The 17,095-nt window shown below is 43.2% G+C and overlaps 1 protein-coding gene across 1 annotated transcript in view; it reads right to left on the bottom strand.

Annotated features, from left to right (window-relative positions):
• The window catches only part of hs3st4 (heparan sulfate (glucosamine) 3-O-sulfotransferase 4), a 72,464-nt gene extending 56,442 nt beyond the window's left edge, over positions 1–16,022 (bottom strand). The window contains exon 1 of the mRNA XM_029437762.1: positions 14,736–16,022. Coding sequence (XP_029293622.1) covers positions 14,736–15,331 — 596 coding nt within the window. The 5' untranslated portion in view covers positions 15,332–16,022. The remainder of the gene's footprint in view (positions 1–14,735) is intronic.
• Between the last annotated feature and the right edge of the window lie 1,073 nt (positions 16,023–17,095).

Here is a 17,095-nt window from a genome sequence, read left to right as displayed (position 1 = left end):
TAACACAGAAGAAGACGACGAGAACATATGATGAGAGTCACAGTGAACGGGAGATAGATGGAGACGCAGATGTACCTGCCAAACAAGTTAAACCTTTATGTGAGTACCTGACAAATGTGAGGAGACCTTCCATTATTCCATTATAAAGCAGAGTCGAGCAAACTCGTGCTTTTTGTAAAGTGTGCAATTCAGATGTTAGCATCGCACACGACGGAATAAGCGATGTTCGCAAGAAAAATCGTACAAGCACAAGCACAAGCACGCCAAGAGACACAAACACACACACTGTCAATGACTTCATGTGTGATAAGAACTGTGTCGGAGGTAAACCAAGTGACCAAAGCTGAGGGAAAGATGTCGATGCTTTGCGTCAAAAATAATGTAGCCTTCAGCTCCTGCGATGATTTCAGTCGCAGTGTAGCGGACATGTTTCCCGACTCTGACATCGCGAGGAAGTCCTCGTGGGGGAAACACAAGCCACACAACTCATCCATCATCAAATAAATTGATGATAATAACTCAAATAAAATACATAAATCTTATAAACGTGTCTGTACAAGTAATACATACTTTAAATAAACATGTATTTCCTGAATGTCCCTTATGTGTTCACGTTTACATCGGTGGCTGAGAGCTGTTGGAGAGCCGGGCGGAGTCCGGCAAAGAAATTCCCTTATTTTGAAATTCCAACGTTGACAGGTATGGACTAGCGGGGCTTTCAAACAGTCCGTCTCAGCATTAAAAGGGTCGACGAGGAACGTAATCTGTGACCTTTTCAGCTGTAGATCATGGAACCGGGTCGCAACGTTTTCGTGCAGGGTTTCAACCAATGTTGCATTTGGGCTTGTCCGCTTGCTTTTAGCAGAGAGGGAAAATGCACTAATTGTCCGTTTTGAAGAAGTGTTTTAAACTGTTTCAGTTTGTTAACAAACGCAAATACACTTTGCACTAGGTCAGGCAGCATTTTTATATGAATATGAACTCTCCCACTCTAATAAAACGCCCGATGTTCGTCTTCATATTTTCGCTTAGCTGTGCATTTCTTCTCTGCCATTTTAGGATCGAACTCAGATGGTCAGTTTACTCTACGATAGGTTTTCCCCCCTCGAAGGTGATTGGTTCACTACATCGCAGGCATTTTTGTGATTTGCTCTTGGGTCACATCACATTAGACGCACTGTCATGCTCTCATACTGACAGCACACATACACACACACACTCACAAATAAAATTCGATATGAACTGAAGAGCCGCATGAAACTGGGCAAAGAGCCGCGGGTTGGCCACCCCTGCTCTAACAGGTGGACTAAAACATCTTCTTATGTAATTACGTAGCTGCCATCGTGCCGGTATGTGCCAATCCATCTGTTCCGACGTGACGGCGCAGGACCACGACCATGAAATAACACGAAGAAACATATGCACATTACAACCGAGGCAAATGACACGATATATTATTAAACTCAAGGTGTGAAATTCTTTCCTGGAGCGTTGCTCCGTTCTTTAACTAATTATCATGGCACATTAATTTTCCAGACCCTGAAGCGTTTTTTTTTTGTTGTCGTTGAGTTTACCCAATGTGCAGAGCGTGCATGTTTGTTCCTCTAAAAATGAGGTGTATTGCAAAACACGTTCAAGAGAACGCTATTTGCTCTGAGCGGAGACCAGCGAGCCACCTTCATTTGTATTCTACAGATTGCATCAGAAATGTGGAAAATGTTAATTGGAGACAATGTGTTAAGAGGCAGATATGGTCTGACATGTAGCCAACAGTAGTAGTAATAGTATTAAAAAGGAATTCATTATTATATTGTGCTGAGGGGGGGGGACAGAATGCCATCTTCAATCCGTACAAAGACGTAATAGATGATGAAGATAGCGGTGAATGCTAAACATTTGCTCAGGCAAATATGCCTTTCGGCTGACACGTTGAAATCTAAAGACACTGCGTCCCTCCGTCCCAACATGTTGACAAAGCACTCATTTATTACAGACTCCCAGCCTGGCGAGCACAGCCTCGGCGTGACAGTGATTAGGAGCCATGTACGAAATAAGCTTGAGAGCCCCACAAACCTATATTCATTTAGTTCTGCAGATTTATGCATCCAGCTATCGGTGCACGGAAATCCAGCATGACGTGAGAGTGGATGCTCCCTTGTGAAGAGGAGGTTAATCTCTCTTTCTTTCATGAAGAAAGCTCAATCTCACAGTGACCAGCGTGTCTCGTGTGATGCAGCGGCTGAAGCAATAAATTGAATTAAATAAAGCCATTAGTTACAGCAGCTACCTCTTCACCTCGGCCCAGATACACTTTCACGGCGAGTCGGTCCTTTATGAAGACCAGAGGACGCAGCTTAAGAGCACCATGGCAAAGTGACCTTGAGTCAGAAGAAAGAAAGCATGTCCTTGTTCATTACTCAAATCAATTAGGACAGCGTGTTGGCTGCACAGCAGCGGGTGTTTAAAAGTAAATGTATGCTCGTTCAAAAATCAATTCATACTTAGGATTCAGCCTCCTCCTGTCTTGTAGACATGAAACAAACCAGAGGTCGATTAGAGTAGAGAGCGACTGTTGGGGGATTCTCCATGGACGGACTTAAAATGCATGGACTGAATAACCAAGTTCACAAACCTGGTGAAAAAAAGAGGCAGAAAGAAGAGAAGGACCCGAATCCTGCAACCGCCTGCAAGCAACTTATTACACTGTGTCCCTGAAAGACTCCTCAAATAAAACTGCATTTGGTTGCTACAGTGCTGTGCCTTTAAAGTGGTCATGATATCAAAATATACTAAATCTCATTTACTGGTTTTCTCCGTTAGCGAATAAGAAACTGAAAACTGAAAGGTTGTGACCTCCTGGTGGCCCCAACGACACACAGGAGGAGTGACATCATCACATGTCTACACACACTTTGAGCATCAGAGGAACTAATATGCAATAAAGGAGCACACACGCAGGTGATTTAAAGCACGTCGTACCTGCAGGCGACACATTAAAGTCTGTGTTCAGGTCTTGGGGAGTAAAAGCAAATACAAACTACAACATCTCTGGTACTGCTGCATCAAGTGATGTATTTAAACCGTCGTGAGTCTGACGGCATTATACAAGTCAACCGCTAAATCTGTTCTGATACTGAAGGAAACGTCTGAATTTGATTGTTTTTACAGGTTCTAAAGAGATTTCTAGACATTTATCCAACATGAATATTAAAGAAACAGGTTTTACTGGGAAGAGAAAATAAATCACTTAGAAGAAGGGGTTTGATTCCGCTCTGTTGGCAGCTAATAAAGCGGCTAGCATAAGCGCATGATCACATGCGGACGAATCCAGGCGAGCGACCATCGCCTGCTGAGGAGATATTCGACTGAAAGTTCACCAAAGTTGAACTTTCTGCGCAGAAAGCACGTGATTGGGAAGCGAATGTAACATTTCCTGCATGTGAGACGTATGAAAACACACCGTTAATGTTTAATATGATGTGAATGAATTGCTGTGATTTTATTTTTCCTTCACAGTTGCTTCAAGAAACACTGCAGTGATGTAGGTTATACATTTCAGCGAATGCTACTTTGGTAAACCTGGTTTGTTGGAGTGCTTGTTTTACAACAGCAGAAGAAGAAGAAGAAGAAGAAGAAGAAGAAGAAGAAGAAGAAGAAGAAGAAGAAGAAGAAGAAGAAGAAGAAGAAGAGGTTGTGAAGGTGAACGCTCCCCATGAGCCCTGCAGCTGTATTAAAAACTAAAAGTGTGGTTATTCTTCCTCTTCGTCTCAATCACAGTTCATTGCTGATTTTGTGTCGTGGCAATTTATCACGCGTGTCCGATGGAGGAGTCGGCTTCATGGCTGAGAGAAGGTATCTTATTAGAATGGCACGTCGACGCTCCTTCATCTCTAACGCCAATAATCCAAATGCTCACTTCCTGTTAGAGCCATTAGCAATTAGCATAATCCCTAATCGCGTCCTTTTGCATTTCCTTGTCTTAATTGGAGTCTCCGAGCAGTTTAGCAAATGTCACAGCTTGTGTTAAACGAGCTGCTGGTGGAGACGTCGGCAACTCAATCAGCATTCTTTCTCCTGATCGAAGTACCAGTCAATCCAGTGTCTCTCCTGCGCGTGTAAGAAGTGTGTCGAGTGCAGTTAACACATCTAATACTCGCCTCGTACATTGTTTCACACTGTGCTAAAATTATTCCAATGGAATACCCCATGGTGATTTGAGGGAAAGAACGAGCATGAATAAGTAAACAACATAAAGCGATGAGAAGCTTCAAAGGCGATGGGACAATCACAGCAAACAAGATCCTGGAAGCCAATGAATGTGTTTGTCTTTGTTTGTGACAGTGACTCAGGGGTGTTAATAGAGGAATTAGCTCACACCTCCGGAGTCTCCACACATCACACAGCCATAATTGAATTAGGTCTGTCAGGTTGTTGCTGAACTGGAGACGCTACGAAGAGCACGACATGCATTTGGCCCAAAAGATCGCCTCTATACTTGGTTAAATCTTGAAATCGAAAATTAAAATGTAAATGAATGAGCATCTATGTCTCTCAGCCAGCGTCATATGCTAATGTCAGTGCTTTCTCAGAATGGCAAAGGCTTCCTTGATGGAGAAAAGCCATATGCTGCACACTGCTGCATATGTCTACTGCATAATGGCTATATGATAATGCTGCCTATACTAGTGGGAGAAGCCAACATTTTAATTCCCCCATCCCTCAGCATAACACACTACAGAGGCACCTATCAGCTCATGGACACACTTTAGAAACACACTCCCAGCAGTCCCTGTATCTTGGCTCCATGACCATTCCTGTCAGGGTTTTCCCTTTGACTGAACAAATGCACCAGCTCGTGTCATGAGACCACATCCCTCGCAGCCAATAAGGAGCACGAACAGCCCAAGTGCTCCAGGAGATGTGGAAGGAAAATTGGAATCTTGACATGTGTGATTGACGCGAGCATTTGTCCCGAGGTATTCTTATTTGCGGAGATTTAAAGCAGCGTCCTGACGAACAGAATCATTCTCGCAGACTAGTAGCAACATCACGCCGATTCTGTTGCATGCAAATGAATGTTTTGGGACAGACGAATCCCTTTGAGCATAAAACGACTTCAGCTTATGCTTTATTTTGGGTCCATAATAAATAATTTAACAGATGAAGCTATGTCTTTCATTTTCAGACAATCTGTCCAAGTCGTGGGACAAAAAAAACAAGCCTAAGCCCCCCCCCCCCCTTCTATTCCAACAACGGATGAGACGGCTACTTTGAATTTTATCCGGCTCTTTTGATGGACACAAAAATAAAGTGGATATGAGTCTTGATGGTGAACCATAACCCACGGCCACTTCATAGCAATGGAAGGGGGGGGGGGGGGGGGAGTATGAATTAAATTCTAACCATAAGTAAAATAGACTTCCACTTGAAAGCATCGGAGCAGGGCAGTAGGAACACATGAGTGTGTGTGTGCGTGTGTGTGTGTGTGTGTGTGTGTGTGTGAGAGGAGGAATGCACATGAATTCTGAGCAGGACTAAAGGCAAGATGAAATTGGCTCTACCCATTATCTTCTCAAGAGGTCCTTTTTCTCTCCATATGCAAAAAGGATGGAGCGGTATTACTTCTTCCATAATTCCCATGTTACAATACAGATTGCTACAATAAGATCAAACCAATCAGTAATCCTGGAGTGGAATGAAAAAGTGGCGTCTTTTCATCCCAAAGAAAAACGTCTGAAAGGAAAAAGCTCCTGAAAGGTAATTCAGCAGTGTGCTCGCTACAGTCGTGTTGATCCACGTATTAGGATATGTTGCTGCAGAAGATATGAAAGCTGAATATTATAATGTCTGCACTAATTAGCGGTGCGGAAATAGTTGCAGCTTTGAGGTTGCACTTGTTGGAATTAAAATGTACAATATGCTACAAAAAGGGGAGTTTTCATGTTGATCCTTCGTATAAACGATGTGATGGTCCGTCTGCAGAACACGATGTTTAACTGGAACGTGCTTGGAGTGCGACCCTCAGAATGTCTGAATAACACATTTAGCTACAAACATTTTTAATAAAGTTATGAACAAAAGTGGCAAAATGTTCATCCTGCAAGCGTCTGCTCCGTACTGTTGTTTGTTTATCCTCCAATATCCACTTGTGGCAACTGTACAACAGGATTTGGCTTCGGTTAGATGTTGGAAAAGGCATCAATGAAGTAAGTTTACTTTTCCAGTATTTAGCCAAAGCCATGATCCCTCACTAAGCTATCGTGGAGGGAAATACCCTCATATGCACCCGTGAGATGAGAAGATCAATACCGCTCTGGTGTCTGTACACTGAGTATGTAGCTGCAGCCAACTGCCAGTTAGCTTAGCTTAACAAAGCCAAGACACAGTCTGGCACACGAGCGCCTGTCAAATGTGAAGTTGTTGTGGCGTCAACGTTTATTTTTTTACAAGATTCAAACAAGGAGAGGGCGGATGAACAACGGCGTGGTAACAACCTGTCAATCACAAGGTAGCCCCGCCCTAAAGCATGCACTCTAAATGAGAACTTAATGTACATGTAACATGAACATCACGCTGTATTTAAAAAAGACGATTAAGACCATAAACTCATTAGGAAAATGTTTTCTGAGGTAATAAATCAAATGAGAAGCAAGGTCATTTTCTCATAGACTTCTATACAATCGGACTTCTTCTTGCAACCTGTGGAATAAAAGGGCAAACATACTACTTGACCGACTATATGACGATGGCGTGACACTGAGATTTCAAACAAAATATTCAAAGAATTGATCATTATTGTATGTTTTATACATATAAAAGAATAAGATGAATTCCCTCAAGGTCTGCAGTGGGTGTTTGGCCGAAGGCGCCAACATGTCCAGAAACAACTCTGCACATAAAACATATTGAACCAATTTATACTGAATAAATACATAAATACAAGCAGGGCATGTGTACATGAATGATTCACACAACCCGATACAATCATGTAAACACCTTTCCTTACAGGAGAACATTAACAATGCAACTAGAAGAATATATATATAACTTAAGATATGTTTTACCACGAGAACTCCACCATATTTACAATAAGAAGTCACTTCTGCTCAAGGAGAAGATGACTTCACTGTCCGATACCTTGAATTACATGGTTGAGTGTGAGGTGGAGCAGGTTATAATAAGTAATGTTCTTGTGCTTTGCTGCATCTAAAGAGATCCTCAAACAAGAAAATAAACATGATTGCTCCTGTGGTAACTGGAACCTCGAAGCTCCGTGATGCTGGGGAGTTTAATCAAGTGGAAAGAGGGTGGGCAGCGAGAAAGACCGCAGTGAGGCGGTCCACTCTCTTGACGGCGCAGGGGTATGCTGCTAATTAAAAAGTTTAATTCCACAACTGCAGCATTGGCATCAGAGCACTCAGAGGTGCGTCCTTGTGAGTCTTGGCGCCGTCTTATCAGGCGTAGGCAGATTCTGCCATGTTGGGAAGAACGCGGGCCGGGGAGGCACTGCAGCAGCACACAGGCCCAGCTGGAGGGGATGGCATCCTGCCTACTCGGGGATCTGGCCCACCTCGCTCTTTCCCATCTCCCCACTGAGCGGAGTTGCGGGCTCCCAGTCAGGTGGCAAGAGTCAGGCGCTAAGCTGCCCATGGAGCAGCTGAGAGATGGAAAGCAGGGCTAAACAAGGGATAAACGCTGGATTTAGACTTTCTGCGGATAGCCCCGGCAGTGGATCCATGTCTCCATTACACACCTCCTGTCACCGGGTCCTTTCTTGTGCCCGGAGGTTGCAGGTACACTAAAGCCTGTGCTGCAGTACACACTGTTCCTTCAAAGTCCCACAGCAGCTGAATCAGACACCCCCCATCCATGAATAGGCTGTGATATTTCACATTGCAAAGAAAGGATCCCATTTCTTGGGTAAGGTGAGGAGCGAACACTCTCTATTGTGTGACCTTGGTTGAGCTGAAAGTTTCCTGCGTTGGATCTATTGATTAGAGAAGTCTCACAATGAGAAACGTCCTTGGAAATGACAAAGCGTATTCTGTGACATGCTTTTAAAAGGCCACATCTTTCAAAGCATCAAGAAACAAAGTTTGAGAATATGGTGGAATAAAAAAATGTCTACCGGGACCAATCAGCACGGAGCTGGAAGCCGCTGCTGCCTCCTTTCTCAGCACGGGGACGTACGCAGCCCTGAAAGGATGAGAACACGCTCTGCAGATTTATAGGCACAGCCCCTCAGCTTTTATTACATAGGGGGTTAAAGTGTCATTTTAATAACACAGAGATATTAGAGCTTGCAAACCTTGCTAAAGCTTTGGTTCTGGTTCACAGCTATCTGATTTATCGTATGTGCAGAGGAGACAAAGGATACACAGGAAGTAGCGTGCACATGCAGACCTTTTCTCACGTCTTAATGTCAAGTGACTATAAAAATCTCCTTTGGGATTGTGTGCAGTGCAATAAAAGTCATGCAACTAAAGTTGTTTAGATTATGACCTGCTGTTGCTTCGTCCTTTTCTCCTTAAAATATGTTCTTAATTTCCTGCTGCCAGGCGTCGACTGTGGGGCTGTGATTTTGATAAATGATGCATTCACCTCGTAAACAGGTGAGCTTGGCAATAAATCCTTTAGCACCGGGTCAAATCCACAGAGTCCACGGTGAAGCTCGGTGTTACAGAAGGTGGCAGCCGTAGCGTGGAAGCAGAGGTCTGTTGTTATATAAACACCATCTTCACTGCCGTTGCAGAGACGGACGGACGTCTCTCACGTGACTGCGTTGTCTCTTCTTCACCTCAACTCTTCGTGGCTTACTTTGATGAAGTACAGAATATAAATCTATTTTATATCCTGCTAAATTTGACTTTATGAGAGACGTATGATTTACGGCTTGAGGCCGATTATTGTGGGACTGGAAGTGAAACTATAAACAGGCTCGAATTAAATGGACAAGTCATTTAAGTGGATTTCAAAAAGCTTGTTAGAGAACAAAATGTGTTTTATGTGCAGGAGATGTGAAGGGAGTGCGTCTCTCAGGTGCTTTCATATGCAACTAGCTGCATGTTCCACACGTCCGACACACACACACACACAGTTTCAGTGTGAAGCTGCAATATTATTCTATTTACCTTGTAAATGAGGGTTAGTGCACACATGCTAAACATGTTTATCAGGGTTTTTCTTCCATCCTTGTCGAAACACATCTCGTCCACACACACACACACACACACACACACACTCTCTCGTGTTGGATGATGTAGCAGTGACCTCCGTCGCTCATTCCGACGCCTCTGCTCCTCATGTTTTGGGCGAGTATTTGTATTCATGTTTAAAGTCGTGTCAGCGAGGATGTTTGTCCGCCGCTCGCGGATGTATTCATGCCGTCGTTGCCTCATTCGTCACCCGTCAACACGTCAACACGTCAACACGTCAACACGTCAACACTGGAAACAAAAGCTTTGTTTTCTGTCACCTGAAACGTCGTGCCGCTGTGTACGAAACTCAAAGGAAGCACCACGTGCACAGAGATACCACAAGTGTGTCTTATTTTACATTATGGTTGCATGTTTTGCATCACAACAGTTCTTTAGTTTCTGTCGGACACACACACACACACACACACACACACACACACACACACACACACACAAGGGCACAGAGACAGGGTTACTTGAAGTTTTAAGATCTATGTTTCACAGACATATCGATTTTTGATAAATTTCACACACGGTTTGTTTTGCATATGTGGTTCAGTGTCGCTGTCGATGTCTCCGACTCTCGGATGGATTTCTCGATACGTATCAGTTCAGCTTCAGCACTACAGATGCTGATGAAGCCTGAAGTTAGAGCGCCAACACACTGGAATCTTATCTTCTGTTCACACATTACAGAGATGTGTGAGGACACGTTCATGCTTCAACATTCAAAATGACTTAATTACATATTTATTGCACGTTATTAAACGGCATATTTCTCAGCACAATTGCTCCACGCCGAGTTCTTTGAGCGTGAAGACGAGCGAGTGTCCAGTTCACACTTCAATGCAGAGCGGGATTCTATTAAACATCAATAGATGAGAAACCTCATTCCTCCTGCGGAATTATTTGATCTGGTCACACACACTTTTCACCTGGAATTAATCTAAATCGAACAATCTGACACTTTTCAAAATGGTTATTTTTAACAATGTGGTAGAGTGATACCTCCGCTGTTAATCTGCCAGTTCACGCCACTACTACTACTCTACTAAAGTACTTCAAATATGTATGTTCCTGTTGTGTTATGTAACAGTTTGACACATCAGAACTGCTCACAAGATTCCATTATAACTGAACGTTCGGTGTTTCTCTACATGTCTCAAACAATTATGTCAAACTGCCAGCAGACAGCAGTTCAACCTTTTTAACGATTACTTGTTGTTCTTTTGAGCGTCTCGCTCTGGCAGTCGGTCCTTTTAAAACCTGATTTGTTTGCACAATTGTAAACACTTTTTGAGTTTAAACACCAAAACAGTCGACCTCACTGATAACTCATCAACTAGTGAGACCTCCTGCTGAGAATGCTCGCCCACGCCAGGCATGAATCTTCACGTATGATCGATAATCATATGTGTGTGTGAACGCTGGCACACAGCTCCAGCGACATTCGCTGTATCGGTCATCCAACGTTTCCCCTGTTGCAGGACACGTGTCCGCGCCAGGTCGGGGAACGCTCAAGAGGACGGATACGTTAAATCCTTGCAGTGGTGGCTCGTCCTCTTTACTCAGACATAGAGGCAACATTAGAAACGCCAATTGGCCGATGAGAATCCTCCGTGTACGGTGATGATGGCACTACGATGCTAATTGCTTGTTCAAGTAAAGCCAAAACACACTGGACAAAGTGTCCAAGAGGGATAAAGACAGGAAAGCAGCATCTGCTCCGTCCACGGAGGCTCACACCAGACCCTCACGCAGCTCACGATCCTGATGTGAATATCAGACGTGTGCAGACGTTTTTATGGAAGTTTGTGTTTAAACAGAAGGCTAAAGGATTCTCTGCGCCACATCCACTAACGTACTTACTAACACAATGCTAGAAAGGAAAGTCTGCAAACATTGTTTTCTGCTTCGTCTACAGGTGAGGTAACTTTGTATGTTGTACCTGCAGGATTCTTGCTGATTTGGAGTCGTATCCTCGTGTCGCTTTGGACAAAAGCGTCGGCTAAATGAAGTGTAATGTAATATCATAACTTAACAGACTGTACTCTGGGATCTATGATGGATTACCTACTTAGTATTTATGCTTAAAGTTTGAGTTACTTTCGCTAATTTCCCTAAACTGCTAACAAAGTCCATAATTAGCCAGTTTTCTAGAATGAACTGCATCAGAACAACGTTTTCTATATAAGTCATATAAAAGTGTTGTACGTGTAAAATACTCTCACACAACAACAACAGAGTTTCAGTTTCCGTTGTGTCATAATCGAAGGCCGATTACCTTTTCCATGATAAAGTGCAGCTACAGCCTTTAAACGTTATAATCTGGCAGGTTGCTTCCTGTATTTGGTTCAGCGAGAGCCAAGCGCTTTCTTTACCGCCCAACACAGCGGCTGTGGAACAGGAGGGGGCGTGCGCCGCTGCCTACTTAAAAGAGCACACATTTCCTTTTTTGTTTCTTTGACTGTCACTACCGTTGGACCATGTCAGACGTTCGCCGGGATCATGACAGCATCCTCAGATGATTCTTAGTCTAACCTGGAGAAGAGCAACAACAACAGTTATTCCTTAACCTCTTAAGGGGACTTTACTCGAAAATACCTACAAACGACTCCCAAAGTATATTAAAAGCTGCTCTTCAACCATTTGCACCAGCTGCATGATTTTGGTCTCATTCAAAAGATAACTCTCTTATTATTATTGTAAAACTGTGAAGAATCACTCCAAGTGCTTCTGGCACTGAGTAATAGTGGTCTGAATATACTGAATGTGAAGAAAATACACTCCGCCTGAAGTTTGTTGTTGAAAAAGATGCCTGAAGATGGTACAGCTGGTAGGTATGGACTGGAAAACACAATATAAACATAGAACCAAGTGTTACCAAGTTCAGCTCCACATTTCAGATAAAAGGAATAAAGACTTATCATATTAGATAGGTTTGTATAAGAGTAACACCAGGCGTTCACAAGCTGTGCATTTGGAGATATTATAATATTTGTTGATATAAAGGCCATAAATAACTATTATATACCCAATTATCCCCGCCAGTAGTAATGACACAAAGTAAGGGAAGTACAAACACATTTTTTGTAATATTTTTGTGTTTTTTTTGTATTTTGTAATTAATTAATCCAATTATGAAAAAAATAATAACATTTTAAAAAATAAAACTAAGCTTGTCACATGTCTAAAGGTGGGCCGTCCACCCGTTAAGAGGTTAAACTAAACTAAATGTTCTCAACTCAACGGTTGGAATAATGCACAGGCCTATGATGCAGCCGTGGTGACCCCCTTTTGGCCCATAAGGAATGTTAAAAACAAAACACTACGCAGCTGATTGGGTAGATCCCTGAAGCAGGATGGCTGAGGCTGGCCCACACAAAGAGCAGCCCGGGGCCCCCGACCACCTTCATCCACCCCTGGGTCTCTGCAAATTTGAATTTCACTTCATGGGCTTCAAGGTTTTTTAATTCAAAGCACAAAACGCTCCTTCATCCTGCCTACGTTGCCTCCTGAGCATTACGCAAAGTATGAGAGTACCAAAACAAAAAAGTAATCCCCTAAACACACAAAGAACAACAACCCAGACACAGACACACAATCCCAACTCTTTGTAAAGATCACTAAAGGACATATATCACCAATCGGCACGCTGCAAACACGACGTGTTGAAAACAGGCTGAGGAACATGTAAGAGCTCACAAGATGCCTTTGGGTTACTCTCTCTATCACATCCATCAACATGTAGAGCAGGTGTTACAGCGACAGGCCCACATTTATCAATCACAATTCTGCGAAATGACTGGTCTCGTTCAACTACACCAATGTCAAATGGTTGTAAACATCTGTAACTGATCATAATTTCACTTCCATTAAGTTCACATTAGCCAGGGCATCACAGACAGAGAGGAGAGATGCAGTATAATGCATCATTTACAAGCAAACACACAGACGTGGTCTGAATGAATGTGTAGATCTGAACCAGGATGAGGGTTCCTTTGGAAGTGAGCGGTCTATGACAATGACAGATACTACATAGAAGCTCTTTTCGGGGGTTTGTTTGGCTCAGGGGGCCCAAAAACACACAAGCACACTTATTATTATTTATGTAAGCATGTCATCTTCCTGTCTAATGAGGCTTTCACCGTGAGCATAATGAAACAGCTTGCATTAACACAGGCTAAATGAACAGCCAAGAGCTCCCATGTCTATGCAGCAAGATGAAAGCAGATGCTCTGCAACCCAAACACCAGCGTAACAGACCTACGGAGGAAACAGAAGGGGACTTTGAGTGCGGCGTCATTTTCATCAGCTCATTGACTCCATCGGAGAAGATCTTGAATTCCCCTTGGTCAAACATCATTATGCGAGAGCAACGCTAGCCGAGCCGTGACCAACTGACCATGAATGAACCCCTCAAATTGATTTTGTTCTCACATAAACACGGCGATAATAAACAGGTTCTTCCCTGGCTTATAAAGCTGGACTCAAAGTGCGGAGATGTAAACAAATTCAGCTCCTTCTGAGAGCCAGCTGCAAAGAGCAGAGACAACGGGAGGGGGATCAGGAAATACAGCACTTATTACGTGTTAGATTATATATAATTTGGTGGTGTAATTGATGGATTGTGTTCTGATTGGATGGAGAGAATAGTAGATGACAGATGGAACGCCGGGGGGGAAACAAAGACTTCACTTCCATCTGAAACATAATGAAATGCACCTAAAGAATATTTCCTATTGTTTTACAGTAACCGGTGAGCATGACTGTGCATGTGTGTATGTGTGTATATGTCACCTAGAAAATGACCAACATTATTTTAATAATTTAATCTGAACGTTTGGTTGCTCTCTCTCAGACAGTGTTGTGTATTTCTTGTTTACAAGTGGACACAATGTCAGACATTTAAAAAGCTAAGAAAAGGAATCCTCAGAAGACTCCTCTGTGTTTGTTGAGTGTTCAGTATATAATAATACACCTTATGATTCACAAACGAGGTTAACACTGAACTACTACAGTATCTTTAAACACAATTGTGCACTCTCAGACTCGACACAAGATTAAAGACCTCACTGTGTTCAGTTACTGTGACAGCTCTTAAAGGACCAATCCAGAGTTTTACCAATTTCTACAAATTAAATGTGCATCACTAACCACTTCAGCCTGCTTAGTTTTGTTTAATTGATTTCCCTACAATTTCTGGCAAACCTAATCTCTTCTCTACAGATAATCCGATCTGCAGTGAAACAACAACATCTTATAATATTGGTGTGTGGCTGAAAGTGTAGGGAGGGAAAAGTTTGCATTACCACGCAACAATACATTAAGTTTGACCATGTAGGCAGACATCACTCTCAGTCTCTTGCACGTTGATTTCTTTACCTCCAGGAGAAAAATTAAGACTTGTGACAATATGGGAAGCAATAAAAACGCATTCAGAAATATATAAACCCTCTGGCATTCATTGGGAAATGGTAGCTTTAAGTATGCATCATACATCAGGGCTGAAACAAAAGGTAAGAAACGGAAACTCACCTGTACCAGTCCAGCCCCTTCTCGTAGTTCCTGTCAAAGAAATGTGGCTCATTTCCCACGGCTCTGACGTCCGGGTGCACCCTGAGAGCCTCCAGCAGGGCTCTGGTCCCCCCTTTCTTCACCCCGATGATGATGGCTTGGGGAAGTTTCTTCTCTCCATAATCCATGGTGCAGTTCACCCTGAGTTCGCTGTCCGTGGTGCTGAATTCCTGGTGCTCCCTCTCCAGCGCAGTGGTGTGATACGCCGCCGCCGATTTAGTTGGAGACGCCTGACTCCTAATCCACTCCGCTGTCCTTTGTTCGGCCTCAGCATGATCCTTTACGGAGGAAACCCCGGTGGTTCTCTCGGCCTCGGTGGATTCACTTAAGCCCTGGGAAGCGGAGTAAAGTTTCTCCCTCAATGTCACAAAAGTTGTCTCCTCCGTCACCAGCCTCCCCTGGTACGCGTAGTTCTCTTGCAGGGGAAACTGCAGCGAGTTGTAGCAGCTCATCAAGCTATAGAACAAGTAGGTGACAGAGAGGGAGAGGGTGAACATGAATAAGATTTTCCGGGGCACTTTAGAGGTGAAAACCGAAGTGCTGGACCAAAATGCCATCTCTGATAGCAGTGATCCTCTCAAAGAAGTGGCCAGACATGTTTCCACCCCGACTCTTGCATGGACAAAATCAACAGCAATAATCAGTCACTATCAGCGCTGCTCCAGCTATAAAAGCGTGAAGCTGGACCAAACCAACCTAATCCAACCAAATCGCATATTTATAAGGATAGCGGGGTGAAAGGATCGTTAAAATTCCGGAAGAATATCGCGTCCCTTTTCTTGAGTATCGATTTCTTATTCCAAGGCTGACAGACAATGTCACAATTTATTGGACTGAACTTGCAGATTTGAGAGGCTGGAGATCTGGCGTCCTTCCAAATGAGCAGCCTGGCTTGAACTGGACAGAGTATGATGGACAAAACCCTGGCATTGTATAAGAAGAGGGAGGAAAGGGAACAAAAAAGAACAGCAGAGTGTTGAAAGTAGGATCTTCTCATCAGCTGCTCAGCCCGAAGTCCAGTCCGGTCTGCGATGCAAGAGTGGATTCACATCCAGGCAACCTACAAATCCATTGTATGTTTCCAACACGAGACGAATCCTTTGCTCTATTCTCTTACTTTGTGTGGCAGAAAGTCCGCAGCCTTTGCACAGAAACATCCACTCTTCCCATGTGACTGCTGCTCGCCGTCCTCGCGCCTTCTCAGATTGGTAGGATCCTACGATGTGCGCATCGGCTGAGTGAGCTCATCTTGCTGAAGCACTGTAGAGCCACACAGCACAACTAGTGTGTACACCCACTGTGTCCTCTCTCCGTGCACAAGTAGGGCTATAAACGTCAGATTTCCTCATCTGAAATAGTTGCGTGAAAAGCAGCTCGTGCTCATGTGACTGCTTTGCAGACATGAGGAATACAGAGGCTGGAATATGCACGAGCGTATTACATTATGAATTGTTTCACAGTGTATAAAGTTCACTATAAAACTCGTTCTCACAAAGATGATTTTTGATAGAGATTACATTTTACAGAAAGCTCATGTCTGCACCCTGCTGGCTTTCTGTGGAGCAATGCATAATAATTGACAAAAGACAAAAGAAGTTTATTCTGATAAAATATAAAAGCAGCGTACATGAGTCAAGATGGGTAATGAGCAACACTATGTTTTAAATTAAAACCGATGAGTCACGGTGGGTGTAGTTCTCCCACATACTTCTGAACGCAGGAGAAACAATCATGTGTTCTGAGTGCTGAGGAAAATCTGCTGCTTAGGCGAATTATACACTGAATGTATTATACACGGATGGAGACTATAATTACTGATGAGAATATTCACTAGACCTTAACTTGTACAATTTGTTGCTGCAATATGAGGATTAAAAAACGCATGCCACTGAAATGTCTCCCTGTATTAGAGAATCTCATGCATCACACACCTCCAACACAGCAGGAGAGCCAGCGTCACACTCGGCACACAACAGCACACCGCTGGTGTATTTAAAGTTTAGTGTTTGGAAATATTTATATGTAGGTCTTTATGTTCTGCAGTCTCTGTAGCCGGATCGGCACGCAAACCAGGGCTGACACAAAGTCGTCTTTATCAGAGAGCGTTGCAGTTTTCCAAAAACGAGACTCTTTTGTGCATTTCTACCAAATCACACCATTTATCATCCAATGAGAGCGAATATATCTTCTCAAGTCAAGGTTTTTAACTGAATAGATGTATAGCTATTGTCTACACTTGAAGTGGCTCAACATTTTTTATAATAACAATGTGGGAGTGGTCACTGTTAATGAGGATTATCACTGAAACTGCAGCTCCCTTG

Source organism: Cottoperca gobio, chromosome 8 (assembly GCF_900634415.1).
Source record: "Cottoperca gobio chromosome 8, fCotGob3.1, whole genome shotgun sequence".
In the NCBI taxonomy this organism is placed as follows: Eukaryota; Metazoa; Chordata; class Actinopteri; order Perciformes; family Bovichtidae; genus Cottoperca; species Cottoperca gobio.
This window is presented reverse-complemented; position numbering and strand designations above follow the sequence as displayed.